A 21932-nucleotide genomic window follows, 5' to 3' on the forward strand; every position below is an offset into this window, starting at 1 on the left:
TGAGCAGGCCAGGCAGGCAGGCTGCTGGGCTGCAGCTAGCTCACCGCAAGGCCCGGGCTGGGCCCTCCCTCACTCTAGGCTTAGCACCAGCCCTGGAGGAGACCGTCTCAATGTACCATCCTAGCCTAGCTTCCTCTCTGTGTCGTCTGGTTTTGTGTCCGATTTTGGCAAGGGAGATGACCAATTGTTTGGCACCTGATACAAGCCCAGGCAACAATGTAAAAAAGTGCGGACAAAGACCAGCACATCACAATCACAAAAAGGGAAAGAGTTGTGTACCGATGAAATAGAATGATTGAGAATAAAACTGTTTTAAAAAAAAAATGTTTTATGGCAATTCAGCTGCTGAAAGGACTGCGGTTGAAATAAGGATTGGGGATTAAATGTAAATGAAACTGACCCTATATCAACAGTATTCCAAATGGCATCCCTTTCCTATATAGTGCATTACTTTAGCCGTGGACTTTTGCCATAGGTCCAACAGAGAAGGGAGAAACCCACGATGAGTCTTAGTGTCCCTAATGGCATCCCATTCTCTACCACAGACTCTGGTAAAAAGTAGTGCACTATATAGGGAATAGGGTGCCATTTGTTAAGTAGCCTTTGGCCGTTGCCTGGATATAACATCAGTCTGACTGCCGGAGAGTCTCAATCAGCTGATTGGGTTAGTTAGCCTAGTGGACCATGTGACCTGCCAGTATTCTACTCGGCCAATCTGGTTGGCTGTTGGTGCTGAAACAGGAAGAGGAAACGCGTGCGTGCGTGCGGGATGAATGAGTCTCAGGCCTTGGTAGAAGACTAGGAGTGGGCGTTGTGAATGAAAGAAATTAGTTTCTGTGTAACAATTGGAAAAAGTGTATGGGTGTCGATGTTCTCATGCCTTGTTTTGTGTGTGTGGGCAAGACTGCTAGGTGTCCATGCATTCTGATTTCGGCCTTTGCATGGACCATGTCCAGTGCCCACGCTGACTAATATACTCATAACAAGTTGTCAGTAGTTCCAGTTGATTTTGCACGAGTAGGCCTAGCCCATACCAAATGTGTGTCTTCTTATTCCACCCCTGAGGATCTAGTCCACTTTCTAGGCTGTTGAATGAAAAGGGCCAAGGGGGCTGAGGAGGGGGGGGCGGAAGGCCGAGGAGGCCTAGAGTCTGAGCTTCTGGCAGGGCCAAATCTTTACCACGGCAGCGCCAGGGCAGGAATCCTCTTTCCAAACAAACACTGAGCAGAGCCCAGTAGACTGTTCTCTCTGCCCCGACTCCCAGCGTCTGTCCTGCCTGCCGGAAAATAAACTCAACAAGAACCCAGTGGCTTCCTCTATGGCACAGCCCACCAGTCCAGGAATGTCTATTGTTGTCCACAGACAATGTCAGAAAACAACAAGATTATCTCCAACGCATTAGTGCCTCCTCGGAATTAACACAAACACATACTCAGTGGAAAGTGTATTAGGTACACCACACCATTCACGGAAATGGTTTGCTCCTACAGACAATAAGTCAAGTGGCCATGGCTTGCTATATATAGCAGGCAGACAGGCATCAAGGCATTCAGTTACTGTTCGATTGAACGTTAGAATGGGCAAAACGAGTGACCTAAATAACTTTTAGCATGGTATAATCGCCGGTTCCAGTATCTCAGAAAGGTCCGGCCTCCTGAGCTTTTCACGTACGACAGTGTCTAGGGTTTACCAAGAATGGTGCGACAAACAAAGAACATCCAGTCATCGGCAGTCCTGTGGGTGAAAACAACTTGCTGATGAGATATCGACAAGAATCGTGCAAGCTAACAAGAGGGCTTTAAAACAGACAAATAACAATTGTGTTCAGAAAGGCATCTCGGAACGCACAACTCGTTGATCCTTGTCACGGATGGGCTGTTGCAGCAGACGACCCCCCCCCGGGTTCCACTTCTATCAGCTAAAAACAAGAAGAAGCGGCTCCACTGGGCACGTGATCATCAACACTGGACAATTGAGGAGTGGAAAAACATTGCCTCGTCTGACGAATCCTGGTTCCTGTTGCGTCATGTTGATGGCAGAGTCAGGATTTGGTGTTAACAACATGAGTCCATGGCCCCACCTTGCCTGGTGCAACAGTACAGATTGGTGGCAGTGGTATAACGGTGTGCGGAATGTTTACCTGGCACACATTATTTTCCTTGATACCAATTGAGCAATGTTTCCATGCCTCGAAGAGTTCAGGCTGTTTTGAAGGCAAAGGGGGGTCTGACCCAATACTAGATGGGTGTACCTAATAAACGGGCCTCTGTGTGTACATATAGGCCTAAGCACAAGACGGGAAGGAGGCTCACGCAGGGAGCATCAGGGCGTGTAGCCTTAAAGCGCTTTCAAAAGGTTTAGGATTACATGAGAATCTTAACCTCTATGGGCTAGGTGGGACGCTAGCGTGCCACCTGTGGTGCACTCCATCAACAGCAGGTGCATTTCAAGAGCGGCAAATTTGAATCCAAATAAATGTCAAAATTCAAATTTTTCAAACATACAACTATTTTACACCCTTTGAAAGATAAACATCTCCTTAATCTAACCACGTTTTACGATTTCAAAAAGGTTTTACGGCGAAAGCATAAATTTAGAGTATGTTAGGACAGTACATTTACAAGAGTTGTGTGTAATGTTTTGTCAAGTCAAAGACAGGGTCACCAAAACCATAAAACCAGCTAAAATGATGCACTAACCTTTTACAATCTCCATCAGATGACACTCCTAGGACATTATGTTAGACAATGCATGCATTTTTAGTTCTATCAAGTTCATATTTACATCCAAAAACAGCGTTTTACTATGGCATTGATGTTGAGGAAATCGTTTCCCTCCAATAACCGGCAGTCAAGTCAGCGTCACAAATTAAATAATTAAAATTAGAAAACATTGGTAAAATATTATATTGTCATTTAAAGAATTATAGATTTACATCTCTTGAACGCAATCAACTTGCCAGATTTAAAAATAACCTTACTGGGAAATCACACTTTGCAATAATCTGAGCACTGCGCCCAGAAAAATACGCATTGCGATACAGACTAGACGTCATGTTGGGGAGATCTAAAATCGAAAATACTATGTAAATAATCCATTACCTTTGATTCTCTTCATCAGATGTCACTTCCAGGTATCACAGGTCCATAACGAATGTAGTTTTGTTCAAAAAAGCTCATCATTTATGTCCAAAAATCTCCGTCTTGTTAGCACATGATCTAAGCCAGCCGGACTTCTCGTCATGAACGAGGGGAAAAAATATATTTACGTTCGTTCAAACATGTCAAACGTTGTATAGCATAAATCATTAGGGCCTTTTTTAACCAGAACATGAATAATATTCAAGGTGGACGAATGCATACTCTTTTATAACGTATTGGAACGAGGGTACCCAACATGAACTCGCGCGCCAGGTGTCTAATGGGACATCATCGTTCCATGGCTCTTGTTCGGTCAGATCTCCCTCCAGAAGACTCAAAACACTTTGTAAAGGCTGGTGACATCTAGTGGAAGCAATAGGAAGTGCCAAAATATTCCTCAGCCCCTGTGTTTTTCAATGGGATAGGTTTAAAGTCAATACAACACATCAGGTATCCACTTCCTGTCAGAAAATGTCTCAGGGTTTTGCCTGCCAAATGAGTTCTGTTATACTCACAGACACCATTCAAACCGTTTTAGAAACTTTAGAGTGTTTTCTATCCATATATAATAAGTATATGCATATTCTAGTTACTGGGTAGGATTAGTAACCAGATTAAATCGGGTACATTTTTTTTATCCAGACGTGCAAATGCTGCCCCCTAGCCCTAACAGGTTAAGTAAAGCCTAATTCACAGACAGATTGATATACTACCCCCCACCCCACTGAGAAAATATGCAAATATTGAGTTATTTGTGACCCCATGACTGATGATGTTATGCTAATATGGTTAACATACATGGTTTCTGTTGACTTTGTTTTTCTCCGTAAAATGACATGCTATTTCAAATGTAGTCACAAGTTGTTGCTAAACATATAATGCTCTAAGAGAAACCACGTGAGGGTGTCAACTTGAGGAAAACATAACGAGACATCTCAAAATCTGATGCCAAAACCCTGTCCACTTCCACCCTTTGCTTTGCTTTTGTTTTCACATTTTCCCCTTTCTCGTGTGTAACCTTTGAATTACACCATTTATAATTAAATTTTAATAGTTGTATTGTGTAGCAGTGTGTAGGCCTTTAGTTTAGTGTATATTTTAGTGTGTCAAATCTGCCAACATCCAAGTTTCGAGGGCACCAGAAGTTGTCCTGTCCCAACAGATGTCTAGCGTGCAAAAATCTATTTGTTTACGGCCTGGTCTTAAAAAAAGGACTCAATAGCATCGTAATTCCTCAGTCACAGTGCCCGCCTGCCTCCATTTTGTAATAAACCCACTCTGAGCTGTGAGGTACAATTACGGGGGTAGTAGCCTACAGCAAATGAAAATCCACTGCAATATGAGGATGTTGTGTTTCTAGAGGATTCAAGCCTGGGGTGGTAAAGTTTAGTGGACCATCGCGGTGCAGTCCCCAGTGGTCCTGAGGCAGCAGACAGGCTGGTTGGGGCTCAGGCTGTCTTCTCCTCACTCTCTGCCCTGTAATCTCATTTTCCATCCAGCAGACCTTTCCTCCAGAGCAGCAGAAACAGGACTCATTTGGCCCAGGGATGAAGCATGCTCCTGGGGGACTGAGAACGCCACCCCCCCTTAACTATAAATATACTTGAGACTAAGCGATATGGAGACCAAATGAATAGCAGCGCCATGTCTTTTATTTTTAGATCATTGTAACAGTCAGTTCCTCAACCCCCATCATTTCCACCTGAAACTGAGTAAGTTATTAAAAGTCAGTGTTTTCTAAAACAACAAAAGGAGGGAACAAGTACATTAGACATTAAAATGAAATAGTCCAAGACCACCATGCGCAGCGGAATAAAATACATACAAACCTTGCAAACTACACCCATTCACAAGCAATCAGAAAAGTTCCATATAGGCATGTGAGCACAAACACACTAGGCACATTAGCCTTATTCACACTGCCACCCACACACTGGAGCCCTTTCATTATGAGCCCGGCTCTGCGGGCGCTGCCAGTTACAGATGATGGGGTGAGGAGAGAGAGAGAGAGAGAGAGAGAGAGAGACAGGACTATAGGAGGAGGGAGGGACTCTGCTGCAGGTACTGAGGCAGCACACAGAGACGGGATGAGAAGAGCTCTTCACACACACCGAGCTCGGGCTAGGCCTATTGGGATAGGGGGGAGGAGAAGGAGGCGGGGCAGCAGCACTCTCTAAATGAAACCAAGGGTGTGTTGCAGCTACCAACTAAAACCAGGAACTGATGAGCATACTAGCTCACACCTCCGCTGTGCCTCCAAGCACTTTACAAAGGTAGGCAACCGTAGCCGAAATGTTGACCACATCCAACCCTATCCAGTACATCCATACAAATAAGCATGTGCTCCATCAAACACGGGTAGGCCGTCTCAAATAGGCCTCTCTACTCAACGTCTAGAATAAATTGTCGTAGAGCTTGTTCAGTAGAAGATCACTTTGACGAACGCCATGCAAAGGGTAGGGAGACAAAGCCCAAGGCTGCTAGGTTCTGAAATTAAAAAAAAATGGCAACCTTGATATAGAGCATCCAAATGTCATATTCCACCAACCCTTTGTCTCGTAAAAGGTCAGAGGAGTTCTCGCCGATAAAGCGTTAAATCAGACTGATGTCCCAAAGTAATTCTGTCATTCTGAGGAGGAAGGACCTGAAGAATCTGACAAGCAGAGCAAGAGAGGACATGCTGCTTGGCCTGAAATAGAAAAGCCACATCCATAAATTTAAAAAATGTAATAATAATATAGAGGTTGATTGACTAATTAGTTGGTAGCACTGTCCCTGGTTAGCTTTTCTATGCTCTTTTTTTCTTCCCAGAGTACATTGGGTAGTCCAATGGGTATACGCTGTGAGTCACATAGGCCTTTATTAGCCTGGGGTGAAGAAATATTATCATAGATGATCATGTTACTATAAAATGCTCCCACTGGACTAGTAAGGCCTAATAAAACAGAATATCTAAACACAGAAAGAAACCAAGCGAGCGTAAAATGGAGGAGAAGAGGCGCAGGTCAACAAGAACTCTAACCCTATGGGTAATGATACACCACAGTTCACAATGGCAGCACTCCTCCTTCCTTTTCTCAGCTCCCAGACACACAAACTGGTGCGTCAGCCACCTTAGCTTGACTGGAGCGTGATACACAACAGGAAACACACCGCCACACACATCACCACACAAACGCACGCATACCCACTTCCTGTATTTGTTAAAGAGCGGGAGGAGAAACTGAGAAGGCGATGCGACATCTGGTTTGTTGAACGAACAAAGCTCGCTCGGTCTCTGCGCCTCTGACTCAAAAACACACTGCCCACATGTGCGCACAAAAACACACACACGGCGACACAAACAAAGATGGCAGTGGCTCACATTGACAGCTCCGGAGCAGTGCACAGAGGGAGCTGCCCTTTAAAACAAGTCAGTCACTCTCCTCTCTCTGCTGCAGGCAACAGGATACCTGAGCAGCCAATCTATTCTATTTACACTGAGTACCACAGCTACTTCTCACACGCAGGCTCTATTATGTACTGTGTATGAGGGAGGCGCCACTTTACTAGGTTAGCACTTCTCTTCTTTCTCCATAACATGTTGCTACAGCGTCACACGTTACCAGTTCATCCCAACCAGACACTAAACACGCCTAACCTTTCATACACACAAAAGAGAATATGAGCTGTGGTATTTGTGTTACAATAGCGCCGAGACCAACTACGCTGTTTGTTAACTTGTTCCTGATACTTGAACTGTGACAGATGTTTTACATGTGTGACCTGCTCCCCTCTACCCGACCCCTTCTCTTGAGCACACACACCATCAAGGGTTCTTCAACTCCTTCTCGAGCAGCAGCAGCAGAGGAAGTCATTTCACAGCGACATGACCAGGTTTTATAACCACTAACCAGTTCACCTGCAGCCCCCTGCATCTCTAACTGTAGAGCTAGGAGTTCCTCTTAAAACGGGAGGTAGGGTAGTAACCACAGGGTAATATAAGTAGGTGGGGGTGGGGAAACCATCCACAGTCCACACTTCCCTTTAAATTGTCCAGCAGAGGGACATTTGGCCAATCAAATTGCTTAGAGGTCATTTATATGCAGAATGCAGACTCATGCAGGTTTAGGCAAGGTGTTCACCTGCAGCCGCAATGAATAAAGCGCTCAACCACGAAGGAACACACGTTTATTTGAAAGGAAGCACTGTCCACTAGAAACGTAATCCAGGTTATAACCTCTGAAGGGGAAAGGAACTGGTCAGGTTAGGATGACTTGTTTCTAACACATGCAGGTGTGGATGAGACACTGGCACGCACACACACACACACACGCACGTTAGCACAGTGATGGGAAGTTCTGCTCTTTTTACTGACTGATCTTTTCGACTTGTTCAGTCAAAAGAACTAATCTTTCGACTCATTTAGTTAATTTGAGTCAGTAATACCCAGAGCACGCAGGACCCCCCTACCGGTGAACGATGAACAGAAAACTCACAAACCTCTTGGTCACAATAAGGGGATTGTTCGAGCTGTAATATGCGACAGACTTGCGTATACTTAAACAATTAACATTTGTTGATTGCTAGGCATAAACATAAGATCATTTCTTGGTACATTTGAAACATGGTCTAATTATGGCCGCAACCAGACTAGATTGTGAACAACTGTTGGCGGATGCATTGCTTGACTGCCGTGAGGGTGATAGGCACAATATCATCTGCGAACTGCAGCACCTCAGATGTTGTTCTGCAGAGGTGGTGTATGTTTCTGTTCTACAAAGCTGTGTCCATCGTAACATTCAGTGATCAATTAATTGAATTCATTCTTGCGCCACACAATCAATTATCAGTTTTAAACATGTATTTTTCTTGTCTATGCTGCCTGCAGCATTATCTATATTCTATATAACACATATGGAATCATGTACAGTAGTAACAAAAAAAAGTGTTAAACAAATCAAAATATATTTTATTTGAAATTCTTTAACCTCTATGGGCTAGGCGGGACGAATTCGTCCCACCTACGTAACAGCCACTTGAAGCCTGTGGCGCGATTTTCAAAACCTTAAAAATCCTATTACTTCAATTTCTCAAACATATGACTATTTTACAGCTATTTAAAGACAAGACTCTCGTTAATCTAACCACACTGTCCGATTTCAAAAAGGCTTTACAACGAAAGCAAAACATTAGATTATGTCAGCAGAGTACCAAGCCAGAAATAATCAGACACCCATTTTTCAAGCTAGCATATAATGTCACAAAAACCCAGAAGACAGCTAAATGCAACACTAACCTTTGATGATCTTCATCACATGACAACCCTAGGACATTATGTTATACAATACATGCATGTTTTGTTCAATCAAGTTCATATTTATATCAAAAAACAGCTTTTTACATTAGCATGTGACGTTCAGAACTAGCATACCCCCCGCAAACTTCCGGGGAATTCGCTAACATTTTACTAAATTACTCACGATAAACGTTCACAAAAAGCATAACAATTATTTTAAGAATTATAGATACAGACCTCCTCTATGCACTCGATATGTCCGATTTTAAAATAGCTTTTTGGTGAAAGCACATTTTGCAATATTCTAAGTACATAGCCCAGGCATCACGGGCTAGCTATTTAGACACCCGGCAAGTTTAGCACTCACCATAATCATATTTACTATTATAAAAGTTTGATTACCTTTTGTTGTCTTCGTCAGAATGCACTCCCAGGACTGCTACCTCAATAACAAATGTTGGTTTGGTCCAAAATAATCCATCGTTATATCCGAATAGCGGCGTTTTGTTCGTGCGTTCCAGACACTATCCGAAATGGTAAAGAAGGGTCGCGCGCATGGCACAATTCGTGACAAAAAAATTCTAAATATTCCATTACCGTACTTCGAAGCATGTCAACCGCTGCTTAAAATCAATTTTTATGCAATTTTTCTCGTAGAAAAGCGATAATATTCCGACCGGGAATCTCCTTTTCGGCAAACAGAGGAAAAAAAATCACAAAGACGGGGGCGGTCAGGTCACGCGCCTAAGCCCAGAGTCCCTTGATCGGCCACTTGAGAAAGGCGATAATGTGTTTCAGCCTGGGGCTGGGATGACGACATTCAGGTTTTTCCCGGGCTCTGAGCGCCTATGGACGACGTAGGAAGTGTCACGTTAGAGCAGAGATCCTTAGTAAAAGATAGAGATGGCAAAGAAGTTCCAGAAATGGTCAGACAGGCCACTTCCTGTAAAGGAATCTCTCAGGTGTTGACCTGCCATTTGAGTTCTGTTATACTCACAGACACCATTCAAACAGTTTTAGAAACTTTAGGGTGTTTTCTATCCATATGTAATAAGTATATGCATATTCTAGTTACTGGGTAGGAGTGGTAACCAGATTAAATCGGGTACGTTTTTTATCCAGCCGTGTCAATACTGCCCCCTAGCCCTAACAGGTTAAAGTAGACACCCTTTGCCTTGATGAATGACAGCTTTGCACACACTTGGAATTCTCTCAACCAGCTTCACCTGGAATGCTTTTCCAACAGTGTTGAAGGAGTTCCCACATAAGCCGAGTACTTGTTGGCTGCTTTTCCTTCAATCTGCGGTCCAACTTATCCCAAACCATCTCAATTGAGTTGAGGTTGGGTGATTGTGGAGGCCAGGTCATTTGATGCAGCACTCCATCACTCTCCTTCTTGGTCAAATAGCCCTTACACAGCCTGAAGGTGTGTTTTGGGTCATTGTCCTGTTGAAAACAAATGATAGTCCCACTAAGCACAAACCAGATGGGATGGCGTATTGCGGAAGAATGCTGTGGTAGCCATGCTGGTTAAGTGTGCCTGGAATTCTAAATAAATCACAGACCGTGTCACCAGCAAAGCACCCCCACACCATCACACCTCCTCCTCCATGATTCACGGTGGGAACCTCTCACAAAGACACAGCGGTTGGAACCAAAAATCTCCAATTTGGACTCATCAGACCAAAGGACAGATTTCCACCCGTCTAATGTTCATTGCTCATGTTTCTTGGCCCAAGCAAGTCTCTTCTTATTGGTGTCCTTTAGTAGTGGTTTCTTTGCAGCAATTTGACCATGAAGGCCAGATTGAACAGTTGAAGTTGAGATGTGTCTGTTACATGAACTCTGAAGCATTTATTTGGCTGCAATTTCTGAGGCGGTCCTGAGCGGTCCTCACGAGAGCCAGTTCCATCATAGCGCTTGATGGTTTTTGCGACTGCACTTGAAGAAACGTTCAAAGTTCTTGAAATTTCCCGGATTGACTGACCTTCATGTCTTAAAGTAATGGACTGTTTTTCTCTTCGCTTATTTGAGCTGTTCTTGCCATAATATGAACTTGGTATTTTACCAAATAGGGTTATCTTCTACCACCCATACCTTGTCACAACAACGGATTGGCTCAAACGCATTAAGGAGGAATGAAATTCCACAAATTAACTTTTAACAAGGCACAGCTGTTAATTGAAATGCAATCCAGGTGACTACCTCATGAAGCTGGTGGAGAGAACGCCAAGAATGTGTGAAACTGTCATCAAGGCAAAGGGTGGCTACTTTGAGGTATCTCAAATATATTTTGATTTGGTGTGTCCAAACTTTTGACTGGTACTGTATAAGAATGCGAAGGAAATATTTTGTTTTTTTTGGACACACACAACTCAATATTAGGAAGGTGTTCGTAATGTTTGGTATACTCAGTGTATTTAACCCCATATTTTTGTTGCCGCAAAACTACCTCCATACGTCCATTCGTTTGTATGGGTTACCTTCAGACAAGGCCTCTGACACTTGTGGGGGCCGTAGAGCAAAACGGAGAACACCATCAAGTTTGAGTCGCCCCTTTCCATTGTCATTCATTTGTAGCTCAAACCATTCAGGCGCTACACACGTTGTTGTGAGAAGACTGATTTTCGGGATGTCTCGTGGTCTGAAACACCGCTGTAGCTCTGCCACCTTCTCACAGAAGGTTTCAAAAGAGAGCACCAAATATAGGCCTACTCTGTCTACTGCACAAACAACTCAATCTGACAAAAAAAGATGTACATGAAGAGGAGCCTCTTGTTGACATGTTTTCCAATCCCCCTGGATTGTAAATAAGACTGATGTCATATAACATTATATAAAATGAGACCCCCCCTTTTCATTAATTTCAGAAGACGGTCTAAGCCTAGTTAGCCTACCATGCCCTGAAACCACACATGAACATGACCGTCTGTACCCCATCCATCTTTGGGTGGTATTCGTCCTAGGATTTAAGATATGCTGGTTTTCTAAGAGAACCTCAATGATCTTTGGAGGGGAGGCTCTGAGCCAGAACGGTTCTCTTGACTCCATTAGTGAAAAGCAAACACAGTGGTGAGAGAGACAGATGGTGAAAGAGATAGTGAGAAAGAGGGTGAGGGAGAGAGAACGGCTATGCCTCAAATCATTGCAGTCACATCACCACAGGCAGGGACGTGTGGTGGTTAACTAGTATTTGTATGGTATTTCCTACTATCACAGAGTATGAATGACTCTGGAAAGCACTACTGCATATACAGAGTCATAGTGACTGCAAACAGAATGGAGGACTTGACCCCCATACCAATTTAAACATGAATAGATTCATGCCTTTTAAAAAAAAGGGACTACTGCCAGGTAATATTAAAAAGCCTGGTTACCATCTACCATCCTAATGTGTGCCAAATCCCAAGGGCACATCCCAGGAGTATTCATGAGGCCAACATTATAACAGACTCCCAAAGTGCACACTGGGAAACCCTGTTTCAAATGTAACAGAGAACAAAGAGATCTGAGGCCAACCTCCCAGGAGGCCAAAAAAATTACTTAATGCCATTGTCTGCCACATGCATTGCTTGTTCTTTGAAGTATGAGGATGGTATCTGTATAGCACTTTGTGACAACTGCAGATGTGAAAAGGGCTTTACACATAAATGTGACTGCATTTGAGTAAGAATGAGTCTTACGACTACTTTAGAATTTCACTATGTAGCTATTTCTTCCCATTGTCATTGTGTTGTGCAGCCATGCAGTGGGTGTGTCACATAGCAGCTTCCATTTCAATGAATCATAGGAAGCATTAACGAGCCAAGAACAAGACATTTCAATGCCACTTCAGGCTTGTCTTGTACCTGTGAAAGGACGAGGCCCACCGGCTTATTTAAACTAAACCATTTTTCTGGTGGTTGCCCTAGCGAACTATTCAGTCAATGTGCTTGCGATTGTTTTAGTAGAGCCCAATATAAATTCCCAAACCAGTTATATTGATCTATCTGGTAGCAACGGAAGGCACCAGTATCCTGTCCCTGGGATAGGCCTAAAATTGATCAGCTGCATTGGCACAGCCTTGCAGTAACATCAGTTGAACCATTCAGCTGGGTTGTGTCCATTAGGCACTAAATGGAAGAAGTGAAAGAGGAAGGGACTACCTCGACTTGTCCAATAAACGTTCATGTTCGTTTTCTGTTGCAAAACATTATTTACCCTGTGCCCTAAATCAACACAACCCTGATGAGGAAAACACTACCATCCAACCCACAGGGCGTTCATTATGGGGGGAAAGGGTGGGTGAACCATATCCTACTTCTACCATAAGCTACAGAAAGCCATCCTGAGAAGGCAGGCGTGTTGTCGTTTCAATCCCAACCCATTAATCTAGTGGTGGTGGTGGGTGTCTGCTAATCCAGCATGCTCGTAATCTCCAGACTGATTAAACAGACGTCTAATGCACCATGTGCTACCCAACACTGCCTTCTTTTTACACCAAGATTTTTTTAGTTGGAAACCTTCTGGGTAGATAAGAATGATGAACAATAAGAATGATCTAGAATGAAAAAATGTGGCAAACAAAAGTATTACTGTTGTGGCAAAAAACTATTTTGTAGTGTACCCTTGCTTTTGGGGCGGGATAACATGGTCATTACGGACATTACAGATAGACCTGTAGTGTGTGAGAGAAGCAGATGAGGGCCATTTGAGACGCCACATTACTGTTGAGCACTGAGCAGCTAGAGTCAGTCCGGGTGGGTTTTTTCCATTCACTGCCCAGGGGTGCAGCTGAACAGGACCTAGGATATGGCGACATGTGGTGCGGACTGCAGAGAGGACACGTTGCATGGAAACGTCTAGAAAAGGGCTAACAGAGCCTGGCGTCAGGCTGAGAGACTGATGAACAGACATACCAGGTGAAGGTATCAACACAAGTCAGGGAAAGAAGAGACAAAAGGAAGGTAGAAAGAAGAGAGAAAATATGGGACGGACATAAAGACGAGAACCACCCACACAAAGAAATCCAAACCAACCCGCTTGCATCGAGGAACCTGCGAGCTAACTGGCTCAACTGGAAAGCCAAACGACAGGTCAGCAAGCAGGAAGGTGCAAGGACGTAGTGGATCCATTTGTAAATGAGCAACTCGGGTCCTTAAATCACATGAAGGACTCTTGGCACAGCCCTGTGAAGCACACCGAATAATTGAAGGACAGGGCACATAAGACCAAGCCTCTTGTTCCATAGTTTGGCTAGAAGGAGCTTAGTTCCTCTCATGCTAACTAGCCTAATGTAGGCCTAGGCTACAGTTATGTGCCAAACGGCCATGCAATAAAGGAAGCTGAGCGAACATGACAGGAAAAACGAACTATTGCAATTATGGTAATAAAACAGACAGACTGGGAACCAATCAGGACTAAGCTCTCACACACCAGTAACAGAAGGAAGAGGTCGGTAAGTGCTTGAGGGCTTTACTTATTTAAAACCTTGACACACCTCAAAGTCATCTCTCCCAATTTCCTTGCCATTGTTTTGGTGCAGAAGAATATAAAATACTGGTTTGCACTTAAAAGCAAATTGGGATGCCAAAAGTATTGGTACAAACAAATCTCACACTCAATTTGCATTAGGTCAACATTCACATGCCCCACCGTCACTCAATATATTTCACACCAAGTTTAACATCAGTTGGAGGAAGGATAAGGACCTATTTCTCCATACTGCATTTGAAGGGATTGAAGGAAGAAAGGTATTGCACCGAGACCATGTGAGAATGAGTTGCAGCAGTGACAGGACAGTACAATAATACATGAGGCTTTGTGGAGATTCTCCTTAAGATGAAGAGGAGCCTGTGAGAGGTGAGCACAGACGAGGAAGAGAGCGAAAGAAGAAGAAAAAAAACACTCCAAAAAATATAAACATCCTGTTAGCAAAGGCAGCGGGTTTGCATAATGGATGCTTGGCTCGTCTCAGGCTTTGAGACAGACGGCTGCTACTTGGGCTGAGAGGAGGCGCTGGTCTCTGGAAGAGGCAAAAAAAAATGGAGCGGACAGTGGAATGCACCAGAATAGGCTATCATCATCCTGAGTCAGTGCACTGCAGCACTAAGGCTGAAGGAATAGAACATCAGAGCCCATTTCCACAAAGCGTCAGAGTAGGGAGTGCTGATCAAGGATCAGTTTTGGCTTGTAGATCATAATGAATAAGATTATATGGACAGATCCTAGATAAGCACTGCTACTCAGACGCTTTGTGGATAAGGGCACAGAGCCTACTGGGCCATGTTGATCGGACACTTACCTGCACAGGTGACCTGTCCTGCATTTCAAACATGCTCTCCAGGAGCAAGACAGGTCTGCCTGGGGGTGTTTTGACATGGGGAAGGGGTTCACGGGGAGAAGAAAGGTCACCAGAAGGCACATAATTCTCAAAGCAACAGTATTTCACAAACACAATGAGCCTATGAATGAGTAGATATGAATCTAAAAACAACTCCTGTTAGGTAGAACTGAAAGCAATAGAAGTTCATTGATTTTGCAATGAAATAGAGCTGTTTTATTCTTGAATGCATAATATTTAGGGTTATGGGAGTGAGTGAAACATTTGGCCTATAGGGTGCTACAAGACCTTGCCTGGAAGGAAGCCAAAGGTTAATGATTACAAACTGACGATAAGGCTAACCAACAGGGCCTAAAATGAACACGGGCCACCTGCCAAACACGGGTATATTTTGGCATGGGCGGGTAAGAATGTCTAATTCAACAGCCATGTTGGCGCGTGGTAACACTTCGGACTCTACAGTGTGAGTGCTACATAAAAACAGTCAAGTATGGGCACAAGTGCGAGTTGTGATTTATAGAAAAATAAATGCTGCAGTAGCAGTTTTCAAAGTATTCCTGTCATTTGGTTTCATATCTGGGTCCTCGTGTTTCTTGGCTATTTACATAGTTTTGTTCACAAGCTCGGTTGCTTTTCCACTAGTGACATTGTCGCAGGCACATGTGATGACTCGAGTGGCCCTGTTACCAAGGTACCCTTAAAGGAGCAGCTAAACATTTGTTAAAATACTCCGGTCACAGAATATTAAATCGAGCATTACTAAAACATTACTTGTTTTAGAAACATTAAGCATGCTCATCTGTTTTTCTTTGTGTAATCATGGTAAAACAGATATTTTGGCTGGTAAAAAAAAAAAAAATCTGGTAAAATTTTTTTTGATCTTCAGATATTTGGGCTGGTAAAAAAAAAAAGTGGTTTGGTAAACCGCTACACCCCTAGTATAATTACGTGTGGGTCAGGACAAACACAGCATGCAGACACACAAATCAAACTCATCCTCAGGGGGTTGCTCAGAGCTAAATGTTAAAATAACCTTATTGTGGCTGCATCAACACCACCATAGCGACATCAACTGGTCTGGAAACAACAAGCTTTCCTGACACAACAGACATCCAGACACACACGACATGGTGGTACTATCAACCTAAACTATGAAAAGCAGGAATAGGTCAGTCTGGTGAGTGGAAGCGTTTGCAAACATGTTATATCTATTCATCATATCCACTTCCATAACATTCTATGAGTCATGTACAAGAACAAAAAAAGAAAAACAAAGTCCCCCTCCCTCTCTGCAAGAGGAGTGCCCTGTCACTTCTTAAAGGTGCAGGCACCCCTATTTTCTTCTCCCACACAGACAGCCAGACAAAGACTGTAAAAAACAGCAGCGGTGTCATCATGCTCCCTCGCTCTCTCTCACTATAATCTGCCTGGAAGTAAGCCTATTTGGTCTTACGCAATTCGCCATGTGACCGACCAACTGCCTTCATCATGCCTGAATGTAGGTTATCCCTCATGCCGTCGGTCCGTCTTTAGCTTTAGTTCACAACATTCAAACAAGGCCTCTGTGACTCTGACCCAGTCAGGCTCACATGGAGTCCCAAATGGCTCCTTATCCTCTACACGGTGCACTACTTTTGATCCTAGCCCTACGGGCCCGGGTCCAAAGTAGTGCACGATATAGATTGATTAGAGTGCCCATGGGCCACGCACTACACACAATAACCAGTGGGCCTTGTGGAGCCGGAGTCAGAGGAAAGCTGCAGGGCTGACTACAAAAAGATCCAAACATAGTTGAGTAACAACATGTGGGCACTGAGGATCATAAAGAAAAGGCCAATCCAACTGAATAGGAACATCTAGCATAACCAGAAAAAGCTAGCCAGCGCTATTCAAAAGGTAACATAGGACCAATACTGAGTGCTTGAGGGTGGAATGTCAATCTACTCCTACATCATTTCATCTACTCTTGCATTGATCACATTAAGTGCATCATCCAATGGAGTCAACAAGGCAAAAGATCAGCAATATCGGACATAGGATAACAACCGCACTGGAATTAACCTAACCTGGGGCCATGCCAGCTTCTTCTGGATATCTCTGCCTTCACTTCTCTGAAAATGGTGGTTTCTTTCTCTGGTAAATGCCTTAGATCCAGGCTTATCCCTGAAGACATAAAAGTGTGTTTGAAGCAGAGGACCGCACCGCAGCATCAGAACACAACAGCGTTTTATTAAACAGGATTTTCATTCACTTTCATTACCCATCACTTCATCAGGGTCACCTTCCACACAAAGGAGGGTGCAAGCCACATCCTCATGAACACAGGACCAGGAAGATGCAGCGCACACACACGCGCTTGTATGTAACATGAATGGGCCTGGATTAGGCTTACTTTCAGCAGCAGAGAGTGGTAAACTGGAGATGAACCCTGAAACTGTCAGTGTGTTACTGCTAAAACAAGATACAGATCCCCAGTGGCTAACAACCTAACAACCCAACAAACCAAGCCAGGATGGAGTCCCTCCCTGTCACTCACTCTAGCATCTTTGTATTTTCCACTACTTCAGTCGCTGACTCCCTCTCTGCTTTCTCCCATCCTAAATTCCAATTTAGGAATTCCCCCATTCAAAAAGGCCCATTCCACTCTGTCTTTATCCAATTCATTTTCTAATAAACATTTTGTCCAGGTACTAGGTACTTACAGAGAGATGTGTCGCTGCTCGATGTCTATCCTGGTGAGCTCGTCCTCCTCCACGTCAGTCTCTCCTCCGGAGCTGCTCTCCGTGGCGTCCGAGTCGAAGGCTGTCTCCGTGGACCTCAGGTTGGTGGTTCCGCTGAGGGACAGGCGCTCCAGCTCCGCCGGTACAGAGCCGTCCTTCAGGAATCGCCCAAGCCCCTCCCTCTCCTGCGGGGTAAGGGGGGCGTCCTGGCCTCCTCGTCTCCCGCCAGTTCGGAGGGCATCCAGTGGCCCCAGTGTGCTCTCCAGGAGCCCCCCCAGCTGCTGTTGGACGTGGTGCTCCACCTGCTTGGCCTGAACCACCTGGAGGCGCTTCCTCAGGCGCCGCAGACGCCCCTCAATCTCGCCTTGCCGGCTCTGGCTCTGCTGAGTCCGCTCCTTAACGTCCACTCCAAGGCTGCCCAGGGAGGTCTGTCGGTCCGTTGGGGAAAGGGATGATGTGTCCGTGGCCAGCGATGGTGGCCGTTCGGAGGGTTTGCTGTCGGGGCAGTCCATGGGGGTGTTGGTGGAGGCTGCGGGGGGTGCTGGCTGTTCAGGGTTTCCGGCAGGGTTGTAGGACAGTCCTGTGGGCTGCTGGTGCTCCCCTCCCCCGTTGAGAGGAGAGTTTCCTCTAGAGGCAGCCGTGTTGGGTTGGGGCACCGGGGAGTCCAGTCCATGTCCAGCAGGAGGCCTGTTATTACCGCCATTGACCGTTGTCATACTGTCCCGGTCCGGCCCGTTTTTGGCGAACTTCTTAGCCACGCCGTTGACCGGTGGCGGCTGGCTTGACAGGGCAGGGGGACCACCACCTCTGTTGTTACTCATGATGCTCTTGAGCTGCTCCTCTGAGAGCTCCAGTGTCTTGTGTTTCCTGGGCAGGAAGCTGGGCAGAAGGCCGTGTTTCTGCAGCAGGACGCCTTTTAGCTTCAGTGACTCCTTGGTAGAGGGAACGGATGTCACGTCTGAGCACAGGTACGACGCCACCAGAGGCTGTAGTTTCCCAAGAGGTGTGGAAGAAGCCTCGTTGCTTCGCGTCGACTCCTCCTTCCCCTTACCTGTGATGGACCCCCCGTGGGGACCGCGCTCTTCGGAGGCCTTGCGCTTGACGGCGCCGTTGCTGGAGACGAGGATGTGACTGGTGCCTCCGTTGCTCTCCACGCCGCTCGGGGAGAGGTTGGAGGAGGGCGGAGCCAGTTTGAAGCGGATGCGGTGAGCTTCGGCCGGCGCGTCGGTTAGAGCGGGCGCCATCGCAGCCATGCAGCACAGGGGCGGGGCGGGCGAGGGGGCCTCTCCCGGTGCCGAGGCCAGCTCCACACCACCCACCTACTGCCTCGCCAGAGGACAGCCTAGGAGAGAGAGGAAGTCGGAGAGAGGGAGAAAGAGGGGTAGAGAGAGTTTGTGTCAGAGATTTACATCAGCACAACATCCATGTGCCGTTTCAAACGAACAACCTTGACAAATCATCATTCACGGTCATCCAAACCAGTCTTACACCACACCAAGAGCATTCTATGTGATGCTTCAAATTTGGCTATAGTAGTCATAATGATCTGGCCCCATTACCACATTACTACTCTGCAAGAAAACCGGTTGCTGAAGCTTTGAATACATATGAACCCATCAGATATCAATGACATGTTTCTGGAGCATAGAGGAGCAGGTGCGTAGATGAAACCATAGCTGGAGGATAGAGAGTGAAGTGGGGGGAGGGGGGCATTTACCAGCAGAACTACATTGAGAGGAGCTATGCAGCTTAATTTATGTCTGCATGGGACACAAGAGGCAACAGCTGATCTCACCAAATGTAGGTCAGAGCCCTAGCTGGAGCGAAGGCCTACCAAAACGCATCCAGACAAGGGGGATTTCAGCAGCCAAGCGGTAGAGTAACGGGGAGGAGCTGTGTGATGGGAAAGGGGAAAGTACCCTACCAGGGGTCACATCTGTATTTTCAAAGTATTCTCATGGAGCTCAGAGGGGCTTTTAAGACCCCATAGCCAAGCTCACCGTTTCAATGTGCAATTTGGTTAAATGTTTGGCAGGCTGCCTGGCTAATGAAATTCAAGAACAAGGGAGGGTACAGACTGAGGAGAAAGCAGGTAAATCCTAATGGTGGAAGGAAAAATATGTAGGTGGCTAGCTTCACAAGTGCAAATTATTCTAACATAACTGCTCAATAGAAAAATGTAATATTTCTAAGAAATAGTCAGTCATAAATACAAACACAGGCCAGGCTGACAATACGCTACATGAAGTCACTATTAATTTTCTGAGTAGACACGAGAGAGAGAGAGAGACACAGAGAGAGACACAGAGAGAGAGAGAGAGACAGAGACACAGAGAGAGAGAGAGAGAGAGAGAGAGAGAGAAGAGAGAGAGAAGAGAGAGAAGAGAGAGGAGAAAGAGAGAGAGAGAGAGCAGATTGGTGTGTTATTATGTTCTGAAAGGGTGCTGTGCTGTAAAACTGCAGATCCGAAGGGTGTGGTGATGGATGACACAGGTGTTGGGTTACATTGTGCAGCTGTATAATAGGATAGGCTACAAGCTGCATCATTTCCTATTAGATTAGGGCTAGGTTTTAAAAAAAAAAATCACAAAAAAGGCAGTGTTGTGTTCAGCTTTATTACATTTGTCAACAAAGAATGCAATAATGTAAAGAAATGCAATAATGTAGAGAATCACATAGGCTTGTCTTATGCAATCATGTAGCCTACGTCTTCATTACAAGGCAAAAACAATGTCCCCATGTTTCATCTTCAAGCTAAATGCAAAGCATTTACTGGGCTATCGACCCAGTAAATCAAAAACCAGGCATTCAAAATATTCCTACTTCCAAATGTAAAATTCCCTTTTCCAATTTCACTCAAAAAAAGACATGTTGCAATAGTGATTGTTTCTCAACGGGGGTGCTTTCTTAACAGTCACAAGTAAATATTGACCTATCGCTGAACAGCTGCAATATTTTAAGCAACAGCGCTAGCAAGCAGAAAGGCAAGAAGTTCCTAAAAAATAAACTGAAAATGGAAATGGCAACACCTTCAAAACAAGGCCAGCTGCTAAGAACTGACGAGGGGAGGAGGGACATGTCATATTCATCCTAATCTTGTGATAATGTTTTACTCAAAATGCCTTGCGTGTGACAGCCATGGATAGGCTGGGACAAGGAGTTGCTGCAGTGGGGGGGGGGAATAAGTTGTCCCCCCCGTCTGGCCAACCACATCTTATTGACAGGAAAACACTGACAAGCAATCGAAGCTGAATGACAGTCAGTGCAACCAATCAGACGGCTCTGCATGATTGGTAGGTGGGGAACGTTGAACAGCAATGCAGATAAGGGCATATCTCCTCACAAAATTTAGGGAAAATGTAAGGGAGAGAAAGAGTAAAAGAGGGGGACGGGAAGGCCTAAGTCATTTGAGTTTATCTAAAGCCATTTCTGGAAGCACTTTTCAGAAATGCTCTTTGGTGAGTTGTTTTCCTAAGGCTGTTCCACCATGTTGCTGGTTGAGTGGGGAGACAGCTTAAGTAGTGAACAGATTCTAGAACATTCTGGAGGGGTATGTTTATCTGACATGCATGCGAGGTCAACTTAACCGTGCTAATCTGAACCCATCATCTGTGCTGCTGCTACCATATGATGAGGGGTCAGATGGGGATGGAAGGCCCCACTTTAAAAGGAGGGATGGAGTCACTCTCCAGTTGTGGACAGGGCCCCCAGGTGTTTATTTTTGTATGGCCACACACACACACACACACACTAGTGGTGCGCGGGTCACCTGCACCAGCCGGCAATTGCTAACCCATCCGCCCAACTTTACGTGACAAGTGAAAATCTGAGGCCTGTAGACTACAGTGGGGTGCAGGATTTAGATATGTTTCTGCTTATAATTTCCAACATTTTGGTAGGCCATGTTAGTCAGCTTGTCTATAATTAGATACATGTAGTTTCTCTTCTGTCATTACACAGTATGTTGCCATAGAATACTAAATAAACCATTGCTTACCAGAATATCATACATCGATAGAGTGAATGCTTCAATCTAGTTGACGTCGGTAAAGTTCTCTGTCATCTCTGATTCTTTCACAGAGCAAAACCTTTTGAGACCGGGGAGAAAATGAAAATGTCCAAATGACATCAGTTTGACCGATTGTAAGGAAACAGAAAGCTGTGAAAACAACCTAACATGTTTCTGATAAGATTTCAGTTCCTTTTGGATTTTATGTGGTTGAAATACTATCAGCTTTTATGATGCTGATAAAGATAGCATTTTTACAGACGGTATCTAACAGCGCATTTGCATTCTCTCAAGATGCTGAATGAAAGAAATCATATTTCTCCACTCCTGTTCCCAAGTCAAAATGTAGCCTACATTTGGTATATTATTTTACTGCAAGAAATGCCTTATTCTGCAGGAATTAATATTAAAGTCTATGTGAGAAGTTATAGACCAACAGTCAGTGTGCAGATTTCAGTTTCCA

The 21932-nt window shown here is 44.8% G+C and overlaps 1 protein-coding gene across 3 annotated transcripts in view; it reads right to left on the reverse strand.

Moving 5' to 3' along the window:
- The window catches only part of LOC106607458 (KAT8 regulatory NSL complex subunit 1), an 81746-nt gene that overhangs the window by 30109 nt on the left and 29705 nt on the right, over positions 1 to 21932 (reverse strand). For all 3 annotated transcript variants that reach the window (XM_014204420.3, XM_082976703.1, XM_014204421.3), the window contains one exon: positions 17443 to 18802. In XM_014204420.3, the coding sequence (XP_014059895.2) occupies positions 17443 to 18713 (1271 nt within the window). In that variant the 5' untranslated portion in view covers positions 18714 to 18802. The remainder of the gene's footprint in view (positions 1 to 17442; positions 18803 to 21932) is intronic.

This window comes from Salmo salar, chromosome 06 (genome assembly GCF_965601325.2).
Source record: "Salmo salar chromosome 06, fSalSal1, whole genome shotgun sequence".
NCBI classification, from domain to species: domain Eukaryota; kingdom Metazoa; phylum Chordata; class Actinopteri; order Salmoniformes; family Salmonidae; genus Salmo; species Salmo salar.